The 19,061-nt window shown below is 37.2% G+C and overlaps 1 protein-coding gene across 1 annotated transcript in view; it reads left to right on the top strand.

The window, feature by feature from the left end:
- Window positions 1-19,061, top strand: part of SLC27A6 (solute carrier family 27 member 6) — a 65,704-nt gene that overhangs the window by 20,296 nt on the left and 26,347 nt on the right. Inside the window, exon 5 of the mRNA XM_026454499.1 lies at window positions 926-1,050. Within this exon, the coding sequence (XP_026310284.1) occupies window positions 926-1,050 (125 nt within the window). The remainder of the gene's footprint in view (window positions 1-925; window positions 1,051-19,061) is intronic.

Genomic DNA, 19,061 nt, shown 5'->3' with positions numbered 1-19,061 from the left:
AGTCACATAGGTTATTTCACCTTCATTCCATTGATCAGAGAGAGTCATGGGCCAGCCTAGATTCAAGATTCCAGCAGAAATAGAAGCCACCTCTTGAACAGAGAAGGAGCAAATTTACATTGCAAAAGTAAGAGCCTTGAAGAAATTGCTGAGGCCATCTTTGCAAACAATCTGCCGTAGATACTCAACAAATTAGTTGGTAGAACTTGTGACTCAGTAGATTCCATTCATAAACATGCAAGATTATGTGTCAGTTTCTAGACGTCACATAATATACAAACAGTGGAGATCATTTGCTACTTGTATTTGTCTAAAATGCTGTAATTTTTAGAATAGAATATTTAGAATATTATCAATATCCACCATAAATAAAGATGAAGGTCAAGACATTAAAATCTTCACTGGACATACATTGTTGTAAAAACTAGGTTCTGCAGTCATTTAAGAACTTTTTTGTTAGTACTATCTTGCCAATTCAACCTTACTAACAGTTGACTTCAAGATATGTTGAGACTGCTTTAAAGTTATAAAAATGAATAATATGTATACATTCAAGTTCAAAAGTAAGTGAATATTCTTGGTTTCTATGAAGAAGGATGACTCTTATCAATAGCGATGCTCTAATACTTTAACTCTTTTACTTATTTTGATGTTGCTTTTGTCCTGTGTATTGTAAAAAGCATATAGAATTACAAAAATATAGAATAAAAAATAGAATTAAAAAATATAGAATTACAGTATTTTTAACAGAGGTTTTGGACAATAAAATGAGTGTTTCCAAATGAGTTTGATACAAATTACTGACGAGTTATTAAAGTTTTAAAATGAGCAAACATGATCTAGACAGAAAAACAAAATTTGTGTTTTATGTTCATTCTGCTCTTGAATTTTTTTCCCTAGTGCCTCTTTTTGTCTTTTCTTATAGGTGCCACTTGTGTGTTAAAGAAGAAATTCTCAGCAAGCCAGTTTTGGAATGACTGCAAGAAGTATGATGTGACTGTGTTTCAGTATATTGGAGAACTTTGTCGCTACCTTTGCAAACAATCTAAGGTAGGTGTAATCATTATCAGAAAAAAATATGTCAGAAAGAATAAGTATTAAGATAGAAAAAGTTATTTTTATTTCTTTCTTTATACTCTACCTTTGTTACTGGTGGGTCTTTGTTCTTAGAGCTCCCAAGATGGTGGCAGTCCACTCCCAAGATGGTGGCAAGCCTTGTGTTCTCTCACCTGGAGTTCTTGGCCTCACAGATTCCAAGGAATGGAACTTTGGGCCATGCAGTGGGTGTTATAGCTCTATTAGAAGCCGTGGGTCATGGAAGAGAACCGTGGAACCCAGGGACTAGTGTTCAGCTCAATTAGGACGAACCTGGGCACTTAGCAGCGCAGAAACAATGGTGAGCCTCTAGCCCCATGGGGAGCGGCAATGGGCACCTTGCTAGATTAGAAGCACAGCAGATACCCTGCTGGATCCAGAGGGGTAGAAGTCAGCAGCGGGTCTGCGACGACGGCCATCACCGGCGGTGGATGGTGAGCGAAAACTCAGTTTGAGTCAGAATAAACGCGGACCAGAAGAGTGTGCAGTTGCAAGATTTAATAGAGTGAAACAGAGTTCCCATACAAGAGGGGACCCAAAGCAGGTTGCCACTGCCAGCTCGAATGCCTGGGATTTTATCCAGATCATTGTCCCTCCCCCTGTGCTCTCAGGCAATAGATGATTGACTATTTCTTTACCTGCTGCTTTCAGCCTAATTGGTATTTTAGAGAGCTCTCTTTACTACTTGCTTGGTCAGGTGTGAGCTGAGTTACAAGCCCCGTGTTTAAAGGTGGGTGCAGTCACCTTCCCCAGCCAGGCTTAGGAATTCTTAGTTAGCCTAGGAAATCCAGCTAGTCCTGTCTCTCACCTTCTTTCAGAACATAGTTTAGCTGACTTACAAAGATGCATGCAATACCCCAAGATAAAATAAGACAAGTGAAAGAAAATAAACAGAGTTATCCAAAAATGTACTAATGTGCTTTGTACTATAGCAAGATAGGACAGACCCAAAGGCTTTGTGTTTAGACTAATTAAAATGTCTACAAACATAACATGCAGCAGATTATGAAATTAGATTCATAATATGTTTACAGAAAGCAATTATTCTAAGGTTAAAATAATCTTTTAAAATGCTGTTCTTTAAAAAAATAACTGCTGACCACTGACTCTGATTATAATTTATTTTCTATTTTTTCTTTTGAATAAGTGATTATATTAGGATTTTTTTGTTTTACTTTAAATTAAAAAAAAAAAAACTCTCATATTGCTTTGATTTGCGCTTGTCTCCTTACCTGAAAAGCCATTTCCACATTCTTTTGATCAACTGCCACCATCTGAAAAATAGATAAGCAGAGACAGTTGCAATAGCCTGAAGTTTATCTTTATCAGTTCATTTGTTTTTTTGCCCTCAGAAGTTATTTTCTGTTTCCTGGTTTCATTTGTATCTCTAAATGCTTATTCTTTAAATTTATGATTTTCTAAACATTCTTGAGACTATAAAGAAGTGACTTTCTTTAATCAAATTTTTTTTAATTCTTTAATTATTGTATTATTTATTATTATAAATAATTCATCTTTAGTTATCTGATTATTTTACAAATAAAATCCACATCGGCCCCTTCAAGAATGACTACTGTAGGATACTGCCCTGCGTGAGGTGGGGCAACAGAACCTTGGTCTTTGAGACCCACCTTTCCTAGACTAGAGGATCTCTCACTCATCACCTCTGCCATCCTCACACCTACTTAAGGCATGAATGGTGTGCTGGGCTAGCTTCTCTTCTTCTCTTTGGCTAAAATCCGGACATGTAATTTTTCAGTTACCCGGAGCACAGCTGATACTAGGTTGGAGGCATTTAAATAAGACTTTTTAAAGATATGAGATTACATGGAGAAGATGGACACACAAAAACATGTGAAATTGGATAATCTGATGTACAAATTGCTTTGATTTATTTTGAGCTTGGAGTTTACCAAGGAGAAACCTCCAGTCGAGCTTCTGACCCACCTCCGTGTGGCAGAAGCCATTCTTACTCATTTTTTGTCTGGAGTGCTTCAAATAACTATAGATTCCATAGATTCATAGCAAAGACAAAGAGTTCCAGATAATTGTTTTACATTTTTTGAATTTTTTTCTCTTCAAGGAGACCTTACTTCAGATAAGGGATGTAGTCTTAACCTAAAGAACCCCAGTAATACACTTAGAATGCCACAACCTCACATATTTTCTCTTCTAGTTTTCGTTGTACTTTTTGGTAATGTGATATCTGGAGTAGGTTAATTTAGGGAATTAATGCCCTCCAGTAAGATTAAGGTCACCTTCAGATGAGATTTCATGACTTTAGTACAGAATACAGTAGGTGCTACCTAGTGAAGCTCATCTGTTTTCTAAACCACATGCTTCACTATTCCTGTTTCCTATCATCCATTAATGGTGACATTAGTTTGTGTAATGTCATTGCTCAGTAAATATTTATCGAATGGCTGAATACATGGATTTACTTATTTCTAAAATAAAGTATATGGATGCTTCTGCAATTTTTAGAAAATATTTCTAAATTGCTATTCAAAGTGGTTGAAGTGATTTAGAATCTCGTGCACATTGTAGGAGTATGCCTGTTGCATAGTGTCTGTCAGTACTGGGTGTTATTAAAAATAGTGGTTTTCCAGTTGTGCTTCTTGGAAAATTAGAAGCTCTTTTAAGCTCCCTCAAAAGTTCCTGAAACATAGTGAGTCAGAGTAAAAGCAGGCCAATTTCCAAGGCCCACCCTTTCAAATATCATGAATTAAACCCAATTTCCTAAGCACCTCAATAATACTTTGTTTGAACAAAGGATGCCTCAGTGGTTTTTAATTAGAGAAGTACATTTGAGTATTTATTTTTGTTTATAATTGTATAGACTAGAAACAAACATATATTAATGTGCTCTGTTAAGATTGCTGGCGAGGCGGGACAGTTTTCCAGCTGTATTTCCCTTTTAAAAATGTCTCTTTTGTGTCTTGTACTCATTCATTTCTTTGGAACATAATGTTTTACCTTATCCATTTGAACTCCCACTTCATATAATAAAGGTATTTTTTTTTTTTTTTTTTGAGGCGGAGTCTCGCTCTGTCGCCCGGACTGGAGTGCAGTGGCTGGATCTCAGCTCACTGCAAGCTCTGCCTCCCGGGTTTATGCCATTCTCCTGCCTCAGCCTCTGGAGTAGCTGGGACTACAGGCGCCCGCCACCTCGCCCGGCTAGTTTTTGTATTTTTAGTAGAGACGGGGTTTCACCGTGTTAGCCAGGATGGTCTCGATCTCCTGACCTTGTGATCCGCCCGTCTCGGCCTCCCAAAGTGCTGGGATTACAGGCTTGAGCCACCGCGCCCGGCCCATATAATAAAGGTATTAATAGCTTTTCATATTGGTTACAAATCTTTTCTCAGTGTTTTCCTTTAAATTTTTTAATGAAATGAAATATTCTTTTTAACTCTCTGAATCTGTATTGCACTGATTTGGAGAAAAGATTATAGCTTCAGAGAATTAGAACTGAGAATTGAAAACAGAACACCTGATTGCTTTTTAATTAATTTAATTTTTAGGGGTGGGCATGGTGGTTCATGCCTGTAATCCCAGCACATTGGGAGGCCAACCTGGGCAGATCACTTGAGGTCAGGAGTTTGAGGTCAGCCTGGTCAATATGGGGAAACCATCTCTACTAAAAATACAAAATTATTGTTATTTAAATACAAAAATACAATATGGGGGAACGATCTCTACTAAAAATACAAAAATTAGCCGGGCATGGTGGCAACCACCTGTAATCCCAGCTACCCAGGAGGCTGAGGCAGGAGAATTGCTTAAACTCATGAGGTGGAGGTTGCGTGCACCAAGATTGTGCTACTGTACTCCAGCCTGGGTGACAGAGCAAGACTCTGACTCAAAAAATAATAATAATTTAATTTTTAATTTTAATTTTTGACTAAATCTCTTTGAAGAAAAAATGGTGTTTATGAAATAATCTGCAAATGCTTACCTGAATGCAAACTAAGGAAGAAAGAAGGAAATACATATAGCTTTACCCAAAGGAAAACTTAACATTTTTTTTTAAGCAGAGAAGCATTGTACTAGCTAATCCCCTTTGTTGACCTCACACAAAATGAGTACAAGCTGTTCTTGGCATTAAAAATTAGGAAAAGGAGAAAATCATTCTGTTATGACATCTTTTCCCTTCAAGGAGAGCTTACATTTTTGCTGTCCAATATTCCTTTCAATGACATTCCCTTGAAAAGAAGGGGCAGTTTCTGCTGCACAGCCAGCATATCAGTGGATTCAGGTAGAGCCAGAGAATGAACACATGACATGGTCCTGGTCCTCACCTTCAAAGAATTAAAATGGAATGTCTCATAAGCCATGGTTTGAAGCCCCACAGTTATTTAAAAGAAAGCAAAACCATGTGTTTTTAAAACAGATTCAGGTTTGTTGACAATCTCAGGGTAAGTAGCATATTCCAAAGGAAATTTACCTGCAGGCAGAAGTCACAGTGTGAGTTGAATGTTTATGTGTAGTTGCACAAAGACTTCCTAGGGTTGGTTTTCTCTGGCCAGAAGCATTTATCCATTCCCGTCTCTCAAACGTGAACCCCATCCCTCACTGCTTTTCTTTTTCGAAACTCCAGTTACAAAAGTTATTTTGGCATAAATATTAGACGTACTTCTTTAAAACTGCTGGCAGCAGCATTATCCAGAAAAAGAGACTGACTCCTGTTAGTCATGGTGAGATGAAGTTGTTCTTCTCTTCCCCTGAGACTAGGAAAGCAGCTCTCTCTCACTTACAATCTACCAAGTTTTCTAGGTTACTAAAGCACCATCGTACAATCTGATTGGGTCTAGTTCTGTATTAATATTAATGTTGTCTTTAGTATTGATTGGTGAGGAATGTGTTGGAACTGTAGACATCAGTGATCCTCCTGGGGAGTCTTGCTGCAGAGTTTGTCGTATATAAATAATTCTTCCTAACACAGTCAACAGTTAGCCATATCTAGGGATATATCTAGGGATAGGACTATATATGTAACATATTCATTTACTCATTCATTCATTCATTCATTCATTCAAATACTATTGTAGGATTAGATATACAGGGACATGCAGGACAAATCAAACTGCTTCTCTCATAGAATTTATACTCTCTTTGATGAGGGGGAGAGAAAATAAACCCACCAAACACAGATGAAAAGTAATTACAGACAATGACAAGTGTTATGAAGAAACAAAACAGGATGCGGTGATGGAGAATGATGGGCTGTGGGAGTAGGACATTACCAATTAGACTGGGTGGTCAGAAAAGACTTCACAAAAATAGTAATCTATGAGCTGAGGACCTGATATGACAAGTGGGATCCAGGCACAGAAAAGCTGGGAGGTGGCAGTCATGACAGAAGAAACTGAAAAGGAACAGACCCACAGAAAACACCACCTGAATGTTTGAAGAGAAGGAGGGTGTGCTGGGCAATCCATTGACAAGATCTTGTAGGGCTTGAATCTTTGTAAACTTGGAGGAGAAACTTGGATTTTATTCCCATTACAGTAGTTGAAAAAAGATGAAGGAAAAACTGGGGAAAAAAAAATATACCAGTTTGGGATCTATTTTGAAGGAAAGCTAACAAGACTTCTTAGATCAAGGATAGGAAGTGAAGGAATGGGTAGAATCGAAGATAAGTCCCAGGTTTTGGCTCAAACATCTAGGAAAATTATGAACTATTTTCTGAGATAAAGAAAACTGAGATTCAAGGAATTAAAATTAATTTTTTAGATCTGTTAAGTTTGGTATAGTAGGAATCCAGATGAAGAAGCTAAATAGGCAACTGGATGTAGGAATATGAAGCTCAAATAGTACAAAAAACAGGAGCTAATTAACAAAGCAAGAACCTATAGTGTGATGCATGTATGATGCTTATTTTACAAGCTACTATTTGTAGTTTGACATTTAGGCTATGTAATTTGTCTATATGTGTCAATGTAGAACACCCACATTTTTACATTCTCAAGGCATAGTCTATACTTATTAGTAATGTATTTTCTAAAAATTATATCCCTTTTCCTTGTTTTGTTTTCATAAAAGCTAAGAAATTCCCTGGGAGCCAGAAAACATCTTTATGATTCTTAATACTTTTGGTAAAGAATATTGAAATTTGACAAAATGTCTTACACTTGTCTCCCATTATAAAAAGGGAGGTATTTTAAAGTACCAGTGTATTCAATAAATATTTTTATTCATTTTTAAACTATACAAATTGTGTTAAATTTTTCATAAGTAATGCTTAGACAATCCTGCAGTGAGCCCCTAAGAGTTTACAGGGTTTTTTAAAATTATTATTTTGTTTTGTTTTTCTGAGGCTGACAAGATGAAAATTTTGTAACACAAGAAGCGATTTATGGCAGTGTGAGAGTGTTTCAGTTTGAAAGGAAACTTGCTTTCTTTTCTCCAAAAGAATCTATCATTTCTTTCAAGAGTTTTCTTTGTCATGTCTAGATATGATATGGGAATGAAGAAGATTCAGTAGTGCCAGAGAATAAAATTCCAAAAGGAGAGATCGAATGATGCTAACTTGATCTTGGTATCTTGAGCTTGTTTGTTTGTTCATTTGTTTTGCCAGCTACTTTTTGAGTGGGACCAAAGACAGTCATAGGCTAAAATCTTGGCTTTACCTTGTGCCTGGTTAAGTGCATTCTATTTATTCTTTTTTCTCTATTGAAAATGGAAATATTAAAAACATTTGCTCTTTCATCATATTTTCATTGTCTTAGTTTCTATGAGTGTCTTATCATGTTTCCTCCTTTTCGTGTCCTGTAAAAGATGTAATCTATCAAAGTATTAACTTTTGGAAAACTTTTCCCACCATATTTTAGTAACTTTTTCAAAATAGCATTTTAAAATTAATGTAAACTTTAATTGTTATCAAGATGTTCTGACATAGTTTCATTACAATTGTCTGTAGCTTTCAAAACAATCGATTTTGCCTGTAAGATCTAGCTACTTAAAGATATTTATGTATTTTTTATTATTTTATTCCCCAAGTATTTGAAGCATATTATTATATGGTTGAGAAAGTAATCTCTCTTTTAAAACCCAGTTTTCCTTAAATAAGTCAAAGATATATTTACATTTTCATAATAGATACAAAAGCATTTAGAAAAGTTGGTAAGGTGGCAGAAACTCTTTTCTGCTTAGAAACTGTAAATGTAGAAATACAAGGGGTTAACATAAATAGCTGTTAGCAACCTAAATGCTAGTGGAATTACACAGGAATTTGTGAATATTTTTGGGTGTTTTAGAACCATGTGTATATATTAAAGGCTTTTTATAAGTGCTAATTTTAATAGCTAATGATTCACATTTCATAGGTAGCAGTGCATGTAAAATATACACGTCTTTTTCTATCTGTCCTTTATGCCATTTATGCTAATTCCATTGAGGATACATATATCCCTTCTTTGTAAAATTTCCCAAGAAATTTAGCTTTATGTAGGAATCCATCTGATAGTGCATTGGCTATGGAATCTAATGACATAGGCTCCATTTCAACCTCCTGTTTGACTTTCAGTTGCTCACTTCTCTTCTTTAAGCCATAATTCTTCTCTTTATATAAAATAAGTAACAATACCTACTTCTTCTAATGGACTGTTGATTCTTATAATCCAGTTATGAGATATATGTGAAAAACTGTAAATGAGGGAGCCAAATACAAATGGAAGGATTTTAAACAAAAGGTAGGTTGAGTGCAGTGGCTCATGCCTGTAATCCCAGCACTTTGGGAAACCAAGGCAGGAGGATTGCTTGAGGCCAGAAGTTTGAGACCAATTTAGACAACACAGTGAGAGTCCCATCTCTACAAGAAAAAAAAAAAAAAAAAAAAGCCAGGGGTGGGGATGTATGCCAGTAGCAGTCCATGCTACGGAGGAGGCTGAGGTGGCAGGATTATTTGCACCCAGAAGTTTGAAGCTGCAGTGAGCTATGATTTCATCACTGCCCTCCAGCAGCTTGGGTGACAGAGCAAGACCTTGTCTCAAAAAAACATTAGTAATGTTTTACATGAATGTATTTATAAAATTAGAGTAATTTTGTAGAATATATTTATGAAATTGGAGTAATTTTGTAGGTATTGAAAACTAATTGGTCTTTGAGTAATAAAAATTATATGATACTGATTGTAAAATTCCATATAGATCATGATTATTTTAAAATAAAACTTTTTTTAATTTTATTTATTTTTTATTATTATACTTTAAGTTCTATGGTACATGTGCATAACGTGCAGGTTTGTTACATATGTATACTTGTGCCATGTTGGTGTGCTGCACCCATCAACTTGTCAGCACCCATCAACTCGTCATTTACATCAGGTATAACTCCCACTGCAATCCCTCCCCCCTCCCCCCTCCCCATGATAGGCCCCGGTGTGTGATGTTCCCCTTCCCGAGTCCAAGTGATCTCATTGTTCAGTTCCCTCCTATGAGTGAGAACATGCGGTGTTTGGTTTTCTGTTCTTGTGATATTTTGCTGAGAATGATGGTTTCCAGCTGCATCCATGTCCCTACAAAGGACACAAATTCATCCTTTTTTATGGCTGCATAGTATTCCCTGGTGTATCTGTGCCACATTTTCTTAATCCAGTCTGTCACTGATGGACATTTGGGTTGATTCCAAGTCTTTGCTATTGTGAATAGTGCCGCAATAAACATACATGTGCATGTGTCTTTATAGCAGCATGATTTATAATCCTTTGGGTATATACCCAGTAATGGGATGGCTGGGTCATATGTTACTTCTAGTTCTAGATCCTTGAGGAATCGCCATACTGTTTTCCATAATGGTTGAACTAGTTTACAATCCCACCAACAGTGTAAAAGTGTTCCTGTTTCTCCACATCCTCTCCAGCACCTGTTGTTTCCTGACTTTTTAATGATTGCCATTCTAACTGGTGTGAGATGGTATCTCATTGTGGTTTTCACTGGCATTTCTCTGATGGCCAGTGATGATGAGCATTTTTTCATGTGTCTGTTGGCTGTATGACTGTCTTCTTTTGAGAAATGTCTGTTCATATCCTTTGCCCACTTTTTGATGGGGTTTTTTTTTCTTGTAAATTTGTTTGAGTACTTTGTAGGTTCTGGATATTAGCCCTTTGTCAGATGAGTAGACTACAAAAATTTTCTCCCATTCTGTAGGTTACCTGTTCACTCTGATGGTAGTTTCTTTTGCTGTGCAGAAGCTCTTTAGTTTAATTAGATCCCATTTGTCAATTTTGGCTTTTGTTGCCATTGCTTTTGGTGTTTTAGACATGAAGTCCTTGCCCATGCCTATGTCGTGAATGGTATTACCTAGCTTTTCTTCTAGGGTTTTTATGGTATTAGGTCTAACATTTAAGTCTCTAATCCATCTTGAATTAATTTTCGTATAAGGAGTAAGGAAAGGATCCAGTTTCAGCTTTCTACTTATGGCTAGCCAATTTTCCCAGCACCATTTATTAAATAGGGAATCCTTTCCCCATTTCTTGTTTTTCTCAGGTTTGTCAAAGATCAGATGGCTGCAGATGTGTGGTATTATTTCTGAGGACTCTGTTCTATTCCATTGGTCTATATCTCTGCTTTGGTACCAGTACCATGCTGTTTTGGTTACTGTAGCCTTGTAGTATAGTTTAAAGTCAGGTAGCATGACGCCTCCAGCTTTGTTCTTTTGACTTAGGATTGTCTCGGCAATGCGGGCTCTTTTTTGGTTCCATATGAACTTTAAAGCCGTTTTTTTCCAATTCTGTGAAGAAAATCATTGGTAGCTTGATGGGGATGGCATTGAATCTATAAATTACCTTGGGCAGTATGGCCATTTTCACGATATTGATTCTTCCTATCCATGAGCATGGTATGCTCTTTCATTTGTTAGTGTCCTCTTTTATTTCACTGAGCAGTGGTTTGTAGTTCTCCTTGAAGAGGTCCTTCACATCCCTTGTAAGTTGCATTCCTAGGTATTTTATTCTCTTTGAAGCAATTGTGAATGGAAGTTCATTCCTGATTTGGCTTTCTGTTTGTCTGTTACTGGTGTATAAGAATGCTTGTGATTTTTGCACACTAATTTTGTATCCTGAGATTTTGCTGAAGTTTCTTATCAGCTGAAGGAGATTTTGGGCTGAGATGATGGGGTTTTCTAAATATACAATCATGTCATTTGCAAACAGGGACAATTTGACTTCTTCTTTTCCTAACTGAATACCCTTTATTTCTTTCTCTTGCCTGACTGCCCTAGCCAGAACTTCCAACACTATGTTGAATAGGAATGGTGAGAGAGGGCATCCCTGTCTTATGCCAGTTTTCAAAGGGAATTTTTCCAGTTTTTGCCCATTCAGTATGATACTGGCTGTGGGTTTGTCGTAAATAGCTCTTATTAATTTGAGATATGTTCCATCAGTACCGAATTTATTGAGCGTTTTTAGCATGAAGGGCTGTTGAATTTTGTCAAAGGCCTTTTCTGCATCTATTGAGATAATCATGTGGTTTTTGTCTTTGGTTCTGTTTGTATGCTGGATTACGTTTATTGATTTACGTATGTTGAACCAGCCTTGCATCCCAGGGATGAAGCCCACTTGATCATGGTGGATAAGCTTTTTGATGTGCTGCTAGATCCAGTTTGCCAGTATTTTATTGAGGATTTTTGCATCAATGTTCATCAGGGATATTGGTCTAAAATTCTCTTTTTTTGTTGTGTCTCTGCCAGGCTTTGGTATCAAGATGATGTTGGCCTCATAAAATGAGTTAGGGAGAATTCCCTCTTTTTCTATTGATTGGAATAGTTTCAGAAGGAAAGGTACCAAAAAACAAAACACAACAAAACAAAAAAATTAGGAATCTTCCTTGAAGCTTTCTCTTGCTGTCACCTGTCCTATCCAATCCATGAGCAAATCTTTCAGATTCTACCTTTAGCTATATCCACAATCAAACCTCACCTTACAAATTACACTGTTATTTAGATGTAAGTGCTTCCTTCCTCTAGAAACTTTTGCAATAGCCTCTTCTTAACTCCGCTCTTGACCCCTGAATTCTATTCTTGCCATAACAGTTGGGATGATTCTGTTAAAATGTAAATTGGTAAATTTGAAATTACTACTCAAATCCCTCTGATGGTTTTGCTTGGAAGAAAATCCAGATGTCTTCAGCATCACCTGCATGGCTCTATGGGATCTGTTTCTTTCTGCCGTGATCTCCCTGACCCCCCCAGCTCCCCACACAGTTTATTCCTTGTTTACTCCAGCCTATCTGCCTCCTTGCCTTTCCTTCACTACACTAGGACTCTTCTCTCTTGGACTGTTCCTCCTCTAGATATTGTATAGGTCACTCCCTAACCCATCAAATACCTCCTAGAGTGGGCGTCTCTGACCTCAAACTCCACTAATGTCTGTTGTGATCACCCTACCAACTTGATGGGCTCCCTACCCAAAGTTTGGGTAAACTGATGTTATACGTGCATCAAGAGAATACAAAAAGGTTAATTACTGACAGACCCTTCTGAGGAGAGTAGCAAAGAGTTCCAAGCATGTCCAAAAATGGCTGGAGAGCAGGGGAAAAGACTGGTTCAACTTCTATGTGATAAAGGAGCATCACTAGGGTGAAAGTTCCTGGACTTCACGCCTGCATATGTTGATCTGCACATACCGCTGGTGCCCAAAGAAGGAGCACTGGGTATTCTCATCATCTTGCTGAAGAGGAAAGGATAGTGATGTGGTGTGAAAGCTGTGACCGGTCATGCATGAAGAATGCAGATGGACACTAGATTATGAGGTCTGTCTTGTTCTTGAAAGTGGCTTCTTTCACTGCTTTATTTTTCTTCCTAGAGCTTATAATTCCATTACATATTTTATATATAATCTCTTTATTCTCTCTTAATCTTCTTCCCTCCACTATTACATAAGTTCCATTATGTATTATTATATCCTCAGTGCCTAGAATGGTGCCTGACATATAGTAGATCCTCAACATTTGTTAATATTTAAACAAAAGAGAGTAGCAAATAGAACAAGTCCAGTTGCTGGGATACTTGTGTGCTCATGACCAACATAATCTTTCCCTAGTCTCAGACCTGCAAGGAAAGCTAAATTCTACAGAACTTTGGTGTTTCTGGAGGAGACAAAGTCCAACAAGGGAATTTGGGTAAATCAAAGTTTCCATCATTGCAGGCAGGGAGTTGGGACTCTGATACATTCAGGTCACTGCAGAAATTACCTTCCTAATGGGCCCCTGCACTTTTCAGAGCTTTTCATTAATGAGCACTGGTAGTTGTAGCTCAGGTGACAGTTTTTCTGAATTTCTAGGAAAAATGAGCCCCCCTTCACATCTACACATCCTTTTCTTAGGTGAGTTAACACACTTATTCAAGTTAGAGCCAAGTCGTGCAGACTGTTGGAGCTGGTCTTTCTCTACAAGGTGCCTTTGAATGTTCTGGGTCTGAGGCATTTGCTTTCCCTCCACTGTTCTCCCATGTGCTGCAGGATAGAAAGCAGCTATTCAGAGTAAGTAGTCTGTAAGTGGCAGTTCCTATCCCTGTACTATTATGTCTGGAAAATTAGGAGTTTGAAATAAGCCCGCTTTGTGCTGTAACTGTTGAAATCACAGAAGTCTTTTCAAACTATCTTTTGTGACTTAAAATCTTTGTTAAACTGATGGCTGTCATCTCTGAAACCATGGCCTACCCAAACTCAGGCTTGAGTTAATGGCAACATTGAAAAGATTTTCAGGGGCAGCTGGAACCTGTGCTGTCTTGACCTTGTAGGCCACTCATTTTAAATGCTACCAAATCCTTTCTTAAAAGAAGTCCATACTCTCTCCCCTCACCACTCCTTTCCTGCTTCAGTAAAAGAAAGTCTGATCTCTTTTATGTCTGTTTTCTGCCCCAGTTCTCTGACATCCTGTTCACATTTAGTGTTACTTCTTACCGACTCTGCAATAGCCATTTGACTTGGTGTCCATATTGTTTCAGTGTATAATATTGGAGTGTCTGTGAAGAATGCAAACTGTTGGAATGTATTGTCTTTCTTATTATTACATAAGGTGTGTTGGTGTGACACATGTATATGTATAATTGTGAGTAGGTTTTAGGAAAAATAAGTCTTATAATCCCTAACGTATGTTTATATTTTAGATGATCTTTTAGGAGTTAGACCATGCTTTTATGCATTAAATGGTTAGTTATTTAAGGCTGAAGGCAGAAATGATTTGCTTCTTCGTTTTCACTATGAATTTGTTGCTTTCCTGTCTCTTCACCTATCAACAAACATTCTTTTGTTTCATGAAAAAATTAAAGTTGATATAAAATTACCTGTATTTAAACAGAGCTTGAGAGGTTCACTTTTCTTCGGCATATAAAGAGGTTATTCAGCCTGAGTATGTTAGAGATTCTCTGAGTAGGAATAACCACATGTTTTAGAAGAAAGAGGCTTTGTTTTTAGGAGGGCATTGTTAGAGGCCTGAGTATTTCGGGAAATGAATAAATAAATACTTGACCTTGTAGGAGGTACCTACAGTTCAACTCACTGTGCAGCAGCTCAGCAGACACTGCTGGGAAAACATCTCTCAAAGAACCTTTTGAAGAAACCAGAGTTTTGGTTCAAGTCAATATGACTCCTTTATTGTTTCCCCTGACCTAGCAGCCCACATAGGTTTTGCTCCTGTCCTGCATTCTCTGAATTTGTCCTCTTTCTTGCTCTTTCTCTACTTTGGTTTTTGAGTATCTGTGGGTCTCAGCGCCTTTATTTCTATGTGTACCCAAGTCTTCTTACTTGTGTGCTTTGGTGTGTTTGCCTCTCACTATGTCTTTCTTTGTATATGCCTCTGTATGTCTAGTTTGTGTCTTTCTTTTTTTGATCTCTGTGTGTATGTGTGTGTGTGTGTGTGTGCACGAGAGAGAGAGCAAGAGAGAATCTGTGTGCATACATCTCTGTCTCTGCATTTGTGTCTCTTAGAGTGAGAGTTTCTCTCTGTCTCTGTGAATTTGTCTAAGTTTTAAAATAAAAGTTCTGTGAAAAGGAATTTGAAAGAAAGTGACTTTATTCCAGTGAACAGTTTGCAGACTGGAAGATACAACCTTTGTTGTGAAACTTAGGTACATTCCAGAGAACAAAGGGAAGGTTGAGTTTTTATAGCAACAGTTCTGCTCAGGTTTCCAATCATGTCCATTTATGCAAATGAAATACTCAAACTTGCTGAGTTTTGATTGGTTGATGTAGCTGAGTTCTGATTGATCAATTCAAGCCACAGCTTATTGGTTGGTTCAGGAAAAATGAGCAATAAGAGTCAGCTATGAAAGCCTTAACAGTAGACCAGTGCAGTAGCTCATGCCTATAATCCCAACACTTTGGGAGTTTAAGGTGGGAGGATCACTTGAGCCCAGGAGTTCAAGACCAGCCTGGGCAATATAGTGAGACCCTGTCTCTACAAAGGTAAAAAATTAGGTAGGCATGGTGGCACATGCCTGTAGTCCCAGTTACTTGGGAGGCTGAGGCAGGAGGATTGCTTGAGCCCAGGGGTTCAAGACCAGCCCATGCAACATAGTGGGACCTCATCTCTACAAAAGTAAAAAATTAGCTAGTGGTGGTGCATGCCTGTAGTCTCAGTTACTTGGGAAGGTGAGTTGGGAGGATTGCTTGAGCATGAGAGGTTGAGGCTGCAGTGAGCCGAGATTGCCCCACTGTACTCCAGCCTGGGTGACACAGTGAGATCCTGTCTCAAAAAAAAAAAACACCTCAGACTCAAAGTTAAGCAGATGTATGTGAGCTTTCTGAGAACTCAGAGAACGTGTGTGACCTCTAGTCAAAAAAAAACAGCTCATTGGTTCTATTTTATGTTTAGGCCCAGTTAGCCACTCAGGACTTAACTTGAGGGATTGTCTCATTCAGGTTCATATTTGGATCGCTACATGAATGTGTGTGAGTGTCTCTCTTATGTTCCTCTCACAGTGTGAGTCCCTCTGTCTCTGTGTGTGTCACACTGTGTTTAGGTTTCTATAATGTCAATTTGACTCTCTGTCTTTTTTTCTGTTTTGTTCATTCATATTCTCGCTCTTGCCTGCCCTTTCTCCCCTTGCTCCCTAGCTCTGACTCTGTCTGGCTCTGCCTCTCACCTTTTTCTTTTGCTCTGTGAGTCTCTCTTGCTTTCTTTCTAAGTCTCTCTCTCTCTTTCACTCTCTATCTTTCCTGCTTTTCATCAGGCTTTCACGCTCTCTCTCTGTCACTTCACATCTTTCACTTGTGTGTGTGTGTGTTTGTGTATTCATTTATTTAATTGTACTCATTATATTTATGCATGCCCTCTCATTCCTATCCCAATATAGCTTAGATATTCAGTGATATTTAGGTAGCAATCTCATATCTCAAGAAGAATAGAAAGGAATAGAGATTTATTCTAAAGAAGCCGTAAGGGGATTTATGGACTGAGAAGAGGAGTTTGAAAAATTACAGATGGATATTATCAAGATTTGGTTGTATTTTAGGTGATGTACCACTAATTTCACAGTATCTCAAAACTGACCAATATAAAACCAGATATAATTAACAACCATCAGGCCCTCATCTCTATGTTTAGGTAGTCCAGGGTCACTTTTTAAGACTCTCTTTGCTGATCTTGATGATTTTTCTTTTTCAATGGTTGTCATTCTGCTGAGCCTGCTGTTCTATTTCCTTGACTACAACCTAGGTTCTCATCATCATCATCACCCTCATCATCTTTTGCCTGAACTACTTCAGGTGCTATCCCTGACCCCACTAACTTTCCACCCATCATGCCAGGTGGGGGCAGGTTATTGTTCCATCATCAGTCTCTCCTTGATGCCCTCCCCTGGCTTCTAGTCTTCTTCCCGGGTTCACCAATAGAGTTTCACAACATAAACAGTTGGTTTTTTTTTTTTTAAAGGCTCACCTGACCAATATTTTGTCCACCTACCAATATGCCCAATGTGTATAGGAAGTCATGCTTTTGAATGCTTTGACTAGGCTATTTTCCCCACTACAAATATTAACTCCCAGTTATTTCTAATGGGATAAAGCCCTTTCCTGAGAAGGAAACATAAATGGAAAACACATGGGAATCTGGACAAGGAAACGTTCTGAACCAATATTTGTAGCACCAATGTATTGGCTAGTTAACCAGATGGTGCTTAACTTGTTTTAATACTAAGAAGTTTTTGCTATTTGGACTTTTTATCATTTAGGAAAGGGTTCAGCAAGCTTTTTTCTGTAAAGCACCAACCGAGTGAGTAAATATTTTAGACTTCGTGGGTTATACTGTCTTTCTCACAACTATTTAATTCCACCTATGTATCTCAAAAGCAGCCATAGATGAACCATACATAGGTCTGGTTGTGTTTTAATACAACATTATTTGTAAAAACAGGACGTGGCTCAGATTTGGCCCCTGCAGGCGTAGTTTGCCAAGACCCAATTTAGACTTTATGGTAATATCTTATTATGTACTCCATATAGGTAAAATTTGCATTCCTGTGCACACTCGTTTTTTAAAGCTTTTTTCTCTCCTATCTTTCATTTATGTATATGTGCATGAGTGTGTGTGTGTGTGTGTGCGTGTGTGTGTGTGCCAAAAATATAGATAACTTTTGGGCTTTCTACAGGGTTTCATATAATTTTCATTATTATTATAAATAAAGGAATCATATTATTTTCATTTACATATAATTCTATGCTCATAATTTGAATCAAGAAAACAAAAACCTAAAACATGTTACTGGTAACTTTCAAGAAATATCTCGATAATATGTAAAATAGCAACACTAATTTATATCACATATTTTATGTAAACTATGTCATTTATGTTTTACTATTTTGTAAGTGTTATGTTTAGATTCTTAACTACCATTTAAAACAAGATTTTAGAACATTGTTTTAAAGTATTTTGCGTATGTGTGCTTACTGAGTCAGCGTAAAGATGTTTGTAACATTTTAGACTTTTATTAATTGAAGTCCTTTTATTTGTAAATCTTATCTAAAGTGCAGTTGAATAGATTTAAAATTAAACTTTCATGAAATCTGAATTGACCATCATTATATAGAGTAAAAAATGTTACATCCTTGTCATAAAGTTAATTCTAGATGAATGTAATAGGTAAATGTAAAGAAGATAAGAAGAAAATAATATATAGAATTTTTTGCTTATATAATAGGAAAGAAAAATTTAAATCACATATTTAGTAGCAATATTAATAAGAACAGAGAATGATCCATTTAATTAATAAAAACATTGAATATGGCTGGGCACAGTCCGCCTATAGTCCCAGCACTTTGGGAGACTGAGGCAGGTGGATCACAAGGTCAGGAGTTCAGGACCAGCCTGGCCAAGATGGTGAAACCCCGTCTCTACTAAAAATACAAAAGTACAAAAATTAGCCAGGCATGGTGGCATGTGCCTGTAATCCCAGCTAGACGGGAGGCTGGAGCAGAGAATTGCTTAAACCCGGGAGGCAGAGGTTGCAGTGAGCCGAGATCATGCTACTGCACTCCAGCCTGTGTAACAGAGCGAGACTCAGTCTTAAAAAACAAAACAAAACAAAACAAAACAAAAAAAAAGAATATAATGTTAAAAATAAAAATCAAATTAAAAGAAACAAATGCTTGTAATTATTTTTAGAAGTGTCAGTCTTCTTAATATACTATTAAATGACAAGCATTCAACTTGGTTAAAAACAAAGAAACAGAAATTAAATACAATATATTATCTTATCAAATTGTTATTTTAAATTAAATGAAATGTCATATTTCTAAGAATTCTTCATTGAAGAGGTATCCATCTCCGTCTCCTCAATAAGATATAAATAGGAATGTCCTTGTTAGTCAACAATTTGGTAACAAAGCCATAAAAATATTTACAACTATTGGCTTCTTCCAGGGATCTGTCCTAATGAGATGCAAAAATTTATAGATAAGATATTCACTCTACTGTCTATAATGATGAACATTTAAGAACAATGTAGCAATTCAAAAACAGGTGATGAAGAAG

The sequence above is a fragment of the Piliocolobus tephrosceles genome, chromosome 4 (genome assembly GCF_002776525.5).
Source record: "Piliocolobus tephrosceles isolate RC106 chromosome 4, ASM277652v3, whole genome shotgun sequence".
Taxonomy (NCBI): domain Eukaryota; kingdom Metazoa; phylum Chordata; class Mammalia; order Primates; family Cercopithecidae; genus Piliocolobus; species Piliocolobus tephrosceles.
The sequence above is the reverse complement of the archived record's forward strand: the minus strand, read 5'-3'. Positions and strand labels throughout refer to the sequence as shown.